The following is a 10331-nucleotide window of genomic DNA, read 5'->3' on the forward strand; positions in this document are numbered from 1 at the left end:
CTACACAGTATCGATTTTTTTCCCCACCCCTATTGCTTAGTAGCTTTTATTTCTGCACACTGTATTTGCCCACAGTTTCACTCATGTCCCTGTGCTGTCTTGCTGCTAATGGTGACAGCACTGATGCTGCGGCGACTCAGAAACCTGAAACATTTTATTAAAAACATCTCATGGGGACCATATGACAATAACTGCTGTGATAACTAGGACTGGAATTATGTGTCCAGTTGAAGTGTTTCCAAGTGTGTGAGTTTTTCCTCCTTAAAGGTGCAGCAGCACTCTAAGGCCTTACAGTGAGGAGGGCTGGAGTTGTGTATACATATATAGCAGGTTTTTCAGCATGTTAACAAGATGAGTCAGTACAGAGGATTGTGGGTGTGGTGCTTAAACCTGAACTTTCCTCTACTTCCTACCAGCCTGACTACTAACTGTAGCTTTATATCCTTGCATAAAGCATCACTGATTCACTGACTGCACCTGTTGCCTTCATGATGTTCTGAGTCATTTCAGACAGCAAGGTTAATAAACAGATGGATGTAACTGGCAGGATAGAGGGCATGGTGAAAGTGAACAGTGACATTCATTATAATGACTGTAGCTGAACATGTGACATGAATGAACTGAAACCAACATGAGTGTAAGGGTGATCACATGACTCAATCACCAGTGCACACATTCATCATCCACCACATTAAATCCACCTGTCTAATATTATGTAGGTCCCCTCTCATGGTGCCAACACTGCTCTGGCCCGTCGGGGCATGGACGTGGGACTCCAGGGGGAATGGAGACATTGGGTTCCTGGGGTTGTAGGGTTGGGCCTCCGTGATTGGGCTTGTTTTTCAAACATCCTGGCTCGGATTGGGATCTGGGGAGTTTGGAGACCGGGCCAACATCTCGGACCGTTTGTCATGTTCCTGACTAGTTTTGTGGTGTGGTGGGGTGCACTGTCCTGCTGGGGACGACCGCTGCCGTCAGCAAGTGTCTTCGCCAACAGCTGATAGGTAGGTGGCGTGTCTCAGTTACATCCACCTGAACGCTAGGAACCGAGGTTTCTCAGGAGAGTCAAAACTCACTTTCCTGATTACCAAGCTGTACTAGTGCAGTACTAGACTACAGAAAAAAACTGAACTGCCCATGCTTGTTGCCTTCATTATGAGTTTATTACTTTTTAAATGCAATCTAATATCCTAACATCTTATTGTTTTTAATACTATGCACAGTTCACTTCCTCAGTGGCCCGCTAGGTGTTGCTGTTGTATTTTTATACTGTCAGAAGCCTCACGATGAGATTAAACATGAGCTATGTGAGTGAAATGCACACTTTCTCAGTTTTGCTAAAGTAACAGATTATTCGGGGAGAACTGCATTTATCAAGAACAGATTGATTTATTTATTCTATAATTTTGTGTCAACCTGTCAAAGGCAGCAGTTTTTGGAGCCACTGGAATCTAAAAGCTGCTGTCTTGGTCACTAACACTGAAGTCTATTTTTGCATCAGTTCTTAGCTGTAGATAAAAATACTTCCGATCGGTGTTTAGTGTAGCTGTAATCAGATAATACTGCTTATTACCTCACATTTGAAACTGATTACCAGGCAGTTGTCTGGTTGTATCTGAGCCTCTCTGGACTGGACTCTGAGTGTTGCCGATAAATATGGCTGTAAATTACCGTGGTGGTGTGTAGAGGCAAAATTACAAAAATTGTCTTTTTTAGTTATTTTATCAGATATGGGAGATGTCCCACTGCTCTGTTAAAGTAACAAACAGAGCAGTGGGACATCTCTTAAAAAGGTCATTTATCAAGACTGTTCCTCCCAGCTTCCTGCAGATTGTATTATTTATTGTCTATTGAAAAAGTTTCCTTGTAGCTGCTCGCATCATTAAAGCGATCTCACTCCCTCTGTGCAGTCTCCACATGTCCCTCAGTGCCCAGGGCCAGACTATGGTGTCAGCGCTGGTCTTCAGCACTCTGCTGTGGCTCTCCCTCATCCTCGCCCTCAGGTTCTGCCTCAAACTGCTGCTGTCCTACCACCAGTGGATGTTTGAAAAGCACGGCCGGATGTCTAACACCACCAAAGTCTGGGTGGTAAGCCACGTTCCTGCTCGGTCCCACAGCTTCCTCCAGAGGCTGCTGTGTGCGTGTGTTGGACTCGAGGAGTTATTGCATTAATTTTTTCCTGGACTGTGTAATATGTAATATGTAATATGTTGGATAACATGAACCAAAAGCACATTGATTATTTTTAGGCTGAATGGTTCCATGTTATAGTGTTGTGTGGGTTTTTTCTTTTCAAGCACATAACACGTCCAAAAATGCTGCAAACATGAAATGATGTAAAGCTGTTTTAAACATGTTTCTCTGATTTGAAAGAGTAACAGTCTCACTGGATTGTTTGCTTTGCCTCATTCTTGTAGTTTAATTCCTTTTAAGTGGGGCTTGTTCGAGCTTCTGAGCTCGTCTGTTATCTACAGTAGATGGCAGCACACACTGTCAAGCCTGCAGAGCCCTGACTGGGAGATAAAATTCAACTACTGCTGGTGATGATTTACAGCAACACTTAATACTCACTTAAGCGTGAGTTTTGCTTGGAAGTAGAAATGTTCATCTGATCTTGGAGGATTGGTCCATGGAGTCTGGTTTTGAAAATCATGATGATTAAATAAACAGCTCCAGTTTTTCAGTCTTGGATCGGAGCAGTATCTGCCTCCTAGCTGGAAGAGAACTTTGAAAGGGAGCTTTACTTTAAAGAAACTTTATTTTCATTGTCATTAAACCTCCTCCTGTGATAAAGATCGCACCCAGCCCTCTCTAATAGTCAAAGACTGAGGGTTTTTGTTGTAAAAGATAGAAAATCTCTTTTAGGGATAAGATTACATTTTCTTATTGAAAGCACGCTGTCTGTAATGACCGTCTAAAACTGTCTCCCCTCTTTGACCTCTGTTTCTTTCAGCCTCTGGTGAGGTTGCTGTCAAGCAGGAAGCCTTTGCTGTACAGCTATCAGTCGTCTCTACCTCACCTCCCCGTTCCAGCCATCCAAGACACCGTGAGCAGGGTGAGCGTGAACATACACCTGAACACATGGTGGCACATTTAAGTTTGTTTTCTCTCCCCATCCTTATCCTTATCATCTTGTGTTCAAGAATCAGATTAACGCTGCCTGAATGTTTGCCGTTATCAGTACTTGGAGTCGGTGCGCCCTCTGCTGACGGACCCGGAGTTTAAACGCATGTCAGACCTGGCCAATGAGTTTGAGTCGAATCTGGGGAACCGCCTCCAACGCTACCTGAAACTTAAAGCTCTGTGGGCCACCAACTATGTAGGTATTCAGCAGGAAGTACACCCAGTGCAGCTGACAGCGAGGGGTACAGGAGGGTGTATGGGTCATTGACTAACCCTGAGTTACTCATGCTCAAGGGCAACACACGCTGACCTTTGTCCAAACTAAATGAATTGACTCTGTATACAAACAAAAACCAATCTTCTTCAGTGCATAATATCATTTTTATAATTAAACAAATTACTAAACTTTACAATTTCCCCAATAATTTCATGAAAATGAATTTGTGCATGGCTGCTTTTTTTTTTTTTTTTAACCTTGCCAGAGCAGGTGCAGCAGGTTTATATAACAACTTCACCAGGTCACAGGACATCATTTAGCTGCTTTGATCCTGAAGCTTCCGGCTCTGAGCTTTGAATGAGTTAAATGTGTTTGTGGTGGTTCTGCTGCAGTTTTGACAAACACTTTGTGTCGCTCACAGTGAGTCGCTTCACAGCCTTCATATTAATGTGAAGGTGCCACAAATGTTTCCTGTGCTCGCCTGGTAGTGCAGAAAAGTATAGCATCTTCTTAATGATTATTTAAAGCATATACAGCGGTCCCTCATTCATCACCGGGGTTATGTTTTAAAAATAACCCACGATAGGTGAAATCTGCGAAGTAGCCAACTTTCTTTTTTACAATTATTATAATGTTTTAAGGCTGTAAACCCCTCCCTACACACTTTATATACTTTCACACTTTTCTCTCTTGTTTAAACTCTCAAAGTTCAAACCACGCAGGTGGCAACGTTTCATCAACATTGTTGTGTTTGTTGGGGAGAAAGCTTATAAACATACAGTACTGCACTTACAGTCACACTGCTGGCGATCCAAGATTTATGTGAATTTGACAAGCTGAACGCATTCTTTACTGTACAGGAAACATGGCACGAGATTGTTTGACAATGATCTACAGCCAATCAGGACGCAGAACACAATGTGCTATATTTAAAAAATAAATAAATAAAAATCTGCGAAAGGTGAACCGCGATATAGCGAGGGAGAACTGTAACGCATAAGTTCAGTATTTGCATTTTTATTAATGAAAGTACTTCAGACAAACGTTTGGGCACAGTAAACTTTGACTTGAGTAAACGTTCTTTTGCCAGCTCTGTAATCTGTGAGTGACAACTGACAGAAGTGACGCAGTACTTATTTAAAAAGCAAATTGTTGTTGTTGTCCTCCTTGTAAATCGTCACGACCTCTGTTATCACTACAATACGTCCTCACGTCCTGGTGTTTGAACTTTTTAAACTTGAGCAGCTGCGTCTTGTTCGGGTGCTGAGTTTGACTGTTACAGGTTTGAGTCACTGCTCTGTGGTGCACGGTCAGTGTGCCCTTACTGACACAGCTGATGCATAATGTAATTTATCCCTTTTTATTTGCAAGTTTTCTTATAAAGCTTGCAACTGTAAAGCAATACATTTTGCAATTTTTAATCCTCATGCTTTGTGCTCCTGGTTTGAAAAGAACAAAGACTTTAGATTCCTGTTTTGGCTCTAGGTGAGTGACTGGTGGGAGGAATACGTCTATTTAAGGAGCCGAGGTCCCATAATGGTCAACAGTAACTACTATGGAATGGTAACCACTGCTTCTTTATACAATTACATGTTTACATTCTGAGCTAAGGTTAGGAGTTATATTAAGGTCAGAATGTTTTATTTTCTTTACTTGCTTAAATCTACACCTCATATCCTGTTGTCATTTTTAAACCCGAGCTTCCTGTCAGTCCAGCTCAACCTTTTAGCCTTATCTTGTTGGCTGTGTTTTTAGAGAGACGAGGGAATCATCCAACATTTCATTCTCCTTCCTCTGGTTCTAAATCAAAAATCTTCTGATAGTCGTCTTTTATTTAAATCTATCCCTTGTGTGGTCCTTCCAGGATTTTCTGTACGTGACACCAACCTCAGTGCAGGCGGCCAGGGCAGGGAACACGATCACTGCCCTGCTGCTCTACCGCCGCAAGGTGAACCGGGAGGAACTGAAGCCGGTGAGGCTGCACACATTTCTGCAGATTGGAAAAATAATGCGATGGAGTGGGTCTGCGTCTGTTGCGCTGTTTGTTTTTAAAATTAATAAAAATAAAATTTCTGATGATACCTGCCACTGTCAGAAGTTTGCATCAGTAATCTTAAAAAGGTCGGTGTCTCTCAGGCTGAAATGATGAGCTCCTGTTTTATTATGTTGACCAGAATGTATTCAAAGTTCAGATTCAGTTTTAATACAGAGGGATTCAATGGAAATATTGCATTAATATTGTGGCATTGCTTTTAAACACATGGTCTCAGATGTAATTGGACTGATCAGAATAAAAGACAATAGTTTTTTTTCTCAAAGATATTTTTATTAAATTGAAGTAACAAAGAAAAACAGATGCACACAGAATTGTTACACAACAAACAAGTAGGTTTCACAATGACTGTTTGAACTGAATCAGAATCAGAAATACTTTAATCCCGAAGGAAATTATGGGTTACAGCAGGCAGCATGCTAAATGACACATGCAAAGAAACCCTATGACCAAACATACTTTACACAAACATTACATTAGGGAGACATGTCGAGAGAGAGACTGGTGGGAAAAAAACAACGAAAATACACAACATGAGGTGAGAGGAGGGCGAAAAACCTCCACTCAGACTGAGCTCCTAATGGGAGAACAGTTTGAGAACAGAAAAAAACACCCCAGCACAAAAAGCACATGACTGTCAGTACACCACAGACACACAAGATAAGCAACAGGGGTGAGTAAAGGGTGAGGGAGAGCCGGTGTAGACAGCACATGCTTGTGTGTATCCTGAGTTTAGCTGAGAGAGTGTCCTTGTCCCAGCCAGGCTAAGTAAACAGTCTTCCAGCTGACCCAGGTGGCTTTGCATGGGACAGGAAGGAACAGAAATAACAGAATAATGACACACTCGCATATCTTGTAATTGCGTTAAGCAGTTTACCCCCCTACCCATACCACATAGTAGCCCTATCCCTCAGGACAAGTACAAAAACAAGAAACAGAAACAACAAACGCCATTGCAAGTACAACAGGACAAAGCAGAACAAAATAAAACAAACACACAAAAACATAAAGGCCCCTTCACAGCAGAAACAGCTGCTAACTGCTAACTAAAAGCCAAGGATCCAGAATATGTTGCGCTGGCTGCTGAGCTCTGTGGGGTTTTGCGGCACCTCTACGTGTACTAGATGCGCCTGCTCCCTGTCGTTTCTAGCTCTGTTGAAAAGGCTCTGGAGTAGCCCATACTGGGGGTCTCTGTATAAGCAGGTTAACCTGTGACACAAAAAATAACCGAACTCGGACACACACAGACTGTTTTCCTTCGTGGTGATGAAGGAAATTGCTGGGCTGGCATGTAAAAAGGCATTTATTCTTTTAGGACCTACAGCTCAGTAAAGCACTCCTCCAACAGCCAAACCCATCTGTTCTCTGATTGAATTGTTAATAAAAATTGAATTGAATTTCACCAGTTTGGTCAGTTTTCAGGATACAAGCTCAACCTATATAAAAGTGAGTTGTTTCCTGTGGATGGAAGGGCACCAGTGTATGACTATACTAACCTCCACTTTAAAATAGCAGGAGATCAGTTTACATGTAAAAATATAACGCTATGCTCTGGCAGACTTGGTTCTATGGTGGGTCTTAAAGGGTTAAAGTTATCCATTAAGGTGCTTTCCTGCAGGAAGGTGTAATGTTGAGAGTAAAAAGTCCTAAACTTATCATTAATTTTGGAAGGTAGTCCACAGCCCATTGTGTAATATGGGTGCACATGCCTTTGATAGTCAGTTTATTCTGGCAGTGACTCTTGTTTCCTGAGGTACTGCAGAACCTTTGGTGTGCTCCAAAATCGTCTGTCTACTACCCACCTTGCTTTTTTACAGCTCCCCTTTAAAGCGAGAGCAACGGAAGGGTGCAGCCATCTGTGTAGGCTGTATTTAGTGGTCAGTGGCTGTTGTGTGGCTGCTGATTTCCATTGATTCAAATAACAATGGGTTGTGTTATCTAAGGGTCTAATGTCCATCTAAAACAAATGGAAAATAGCCAGTGTGTTTGTGTGTTTGTGCTGTAGAGCCGCGTTCCGGGTACCGTCATCCCCCTGTGTGCTGCTCAGTGTGAGAGGATGTTCAACACAACGCGCACACCAGGAGTCGAGACTGGTAACAAACTCACACACACTCAGAGTAGATGCAGCACATAAACATGCACTTTGATTGTTGCAGTTGTATTTCTCTCGCTCAGTGTCTTTAATAAGGGAAGCTGTTTCTCTGCTAAATTCTATTGATTGCTGTTCTTCTATTATATGCTCATTCTATTTCTGTTACCTGAAGCCGGATATTCAGGATATGAGGATATTGAAGTAGCATTATTGAAGTATGGTATTGAAGTTCATTATCAGGTACTAAATTATCATCGGAGGCTGATGCGCTCTTACACTCAGACATGCCCGGGCTTGTCTTTTTACACACTTTAGGCAATGTAAACACATCTCATGGTTATATCTTATTGTTGTTGCAGACTGTATAATATGCCACGGCCCTACTCTTTTTCACAGATGTGCTCCAGCACTGGCTAGACAGCGAGTTTGTAGCAGTGTACCACAGGGGGCGCTATTTTCGCCTGTGGGTGTACCGGGCAGGCCGCCTGCTGTCCCCCAGGGAGATTGAAGACCAGATCCAGAGAATCCTGGATGACGCTTCACCCCCGCTTCCTGGAGAGGAGAAGCTAGGAGCTCTCACTGCTGGAGACAGGTGCGTACAAAGTGGCAGCCCCCTATCATCCTGATATGCTTACTACTGGCTCCAAAAACTTGACATGGCACAGTGTGGTGCTGTTGGAATTTTCTAAATGTCGGGGAAAAGCGGGTGACGTCACATGCCTTTTTATCCCTTTTTATATACAGGCTATAGTAGGCAATTTTAATACATTTTCTAACTTGACTAACTGAAATATTTGGGAGAAATATGAACAGGTTCTAGTCTGTATTTAAGGTTTATTGATAAGAGGTTCTTTAAAACTGAATAAACCTTTTAAGGTTAAAATAAACTATTTTCTTTCATTAAAATAAAATAATTAAATTTTTTTATTTCTTTACTGAAACACAGCAAGTTTGTATAAAGCTGTTTGAACCTGCTGTCTTTATATTTAGCAGGTTGCTCAGAGGCAGCTACAGCGCGACCACTGGATGGCACCATAATATACTAATCAGAGCTCTTTACTGATACATATTAGCTATACCAGAGGTTCCCAAACTTTTTTGCTGGGCCCCCCTTGTTTTACAAGAAAAATGTTCGCCCCCCCCCCCTTCTCGCACGCACGCATATTTTGCTCCATTTTGGTTTATTTAACACCTCAAACATTTAGTAAACAATTAAGCAAATACAAGTAATCTGCAATAAATTACAGGTAGTAATAAAATAATAGCCTATGTGTGTTTGTGCTGGCAATCATGAGAAATAAGTGTGCTGGTGAACTGTTTGCCTTTGTGGAAAAAAACCCACACGAAACACCCACATGTCAGTGTGTTGTTTCTTAATGCCCTCACTGATAGAAATCTATGCATACTGATTTTCTTTGATAAGCTCACATGATTTAACTTTCAATTGCACTTTTCTCCAAAGGCCATTAAGACTTGGCATATATGCACGTCTCCCTCTCTTCAGGATTCCCTGTTGTGATTAAAGCTAAATATTGTTGTGTTGGTTAAATCTGTTTAAGACTGGGTGTCTTTAGCAGGCGCTCCCATCCTGTTACTAGTCTCGTGCTGGTTTGTTTTCTGGTATGATCAGTATTGTGCATAATTTACAAAAAGATGGAAATGACATCAGAACTACAGTCTGGATATTGTGCTGCCTGCACATTATGCATGGCTTAAAGCAAACAAAGTGTGAAAAGTGCCACTGACGTGCATAGCAGGAACAGTCCAATGAGCCTTTGCATTAATGGCCCGTCCGTCAAGCTGTGTGTATTACTAAAGTAGTGAGCCGACCAGCAAATCGGACACAGTACGAGATCTTAGAAAACATCACTGGGCTTTTGTCCAAGAACTGTCATCTGATTTTGACATTTGCAGCACATGCTGATGTCTTTGACTGTGTGGAAACCTTGTTGGAAGCTTCAGTCTGCTTGATGGGAACAATAGTTTGATGTTTTGTGAGTTTTCAGATTGTCTTAAGTTATCTTAGAGTGGACTAAGTACTTGAGAAGGATGCAGTGTTTAGTGAAGTACGTTTTCTCATGATTGTTATGGAGCGTCTGCAGTTTCCGCTGAGTTGAGCCTTCTGTGAACTTTCTCCACTTCCGAGGCTCTTTTAGTACTTTGTTTTAGGACAATTGTGCAAAAAGACTTGCTGACTGTGAGTACAGACCCGTGAGCAAAGCAATGATTTATAATATATATATGTCATCTCCTCCCAGAATCCCTTGGGCTCAGATGAGGAAGCAGTACTTCAGCTCTGGGGTCAACAAGAGATCGCTGGATATCATTGAGAGGGCGGCCTTCTTTGTAACCTTGGATGATGAGGAGCAAGGCATGAGGGGAGATGACCCAGAGGGGAACTTGGACAGCTACGCCAAGTCTCTGCTTCATGGGAAATGTTATGACAGGTGAGGAGGTCACTAAGGAACCTGTGTGGGGAGGGGTTTTATGGATCTGGTATATTTAAAACAGTGTTTGGTGCCTTCAAGAGCCTAACTGCAGTAAGCATTGTATAAAAATTGGAAAGTGAAGGTAGATTTGTAGCATTATTTGGTTCATCATGGAGACAAAAGATACTTCATCACATCACCACTTCGAGTAGAATACATACCCAAGGGAATGCTCTGGAATCCTGTGGCAACTGATCGCTTCATAGTCCGTCCATGTAAGAATGATGTAATGTGATGCTGATGTTTTCCACATAGGAAAAATGATCTTTATCTCCATGCATTTAAGATCTTGGCTAATCGTGGTCCATCTTATTGTAAAGACCTGAAAGTACCATGTTACTCCAAACAAGTACTTCA

General features: G+C 42.0%; 1 protein-coding gene across 1 annotated transcript in view; it reads left to right on the forward strand.

The window, feature by feature from the left end:
* Window positions 1-10331, forward strand: part of LOC102193924 (carnitine O-palmitoyltransferase 1, liver isoform-like) — a 56274-nt gene that overhangs the window by 18200 nt on the left and 27743 nt on the right. The window contains exons 4-11 of the mRNA XM_005750999.1: window positions 1911-2088; window positions 2954-3055; window positions 3182-3319; window positions 4826-4903; window positions 5205-5312; window positions 7399-7486; window positions 7882-8077; window positions 9744-9932. Coding sequence (XP_005751056.1) covers window positions 1911-2088; window positions 2954-3055; window positions 3182-3319; window positions 4826-4903; window positions 5205-5312; window positions 7399-7486; window positions 7882-8077; window positions 9744-9932 — 1077 coding nt within the window. The remainder of the gene's footprint in view (window positions 1-1910; window positions 2089-2953; window positions 3056-3181; window positions 3320-4825; window positions 4904-5204; window positions 5313-7398; window positions 7487-7881; window positions 8078-9743; window positions 9933-10331) is intronic.

The sequence above is a fragment of the Pundamilia nyererei genome, unplaced genomic scaffold, assembly GCF_000239375.1.
Source record: "Pundamilia nyererei isolate P.nyererei 1_Seehausen unplaced genomic scaffold, PunNye1.0 scaffold00295, whole genome shotgun sequence".
Classification (NCBI taxonomy): Eukaryota; Metazoa; Chordata; class Actinopteri; order Cichliformes; family Cichlidae; genus Pundamilia; species Pundamilia nyererei.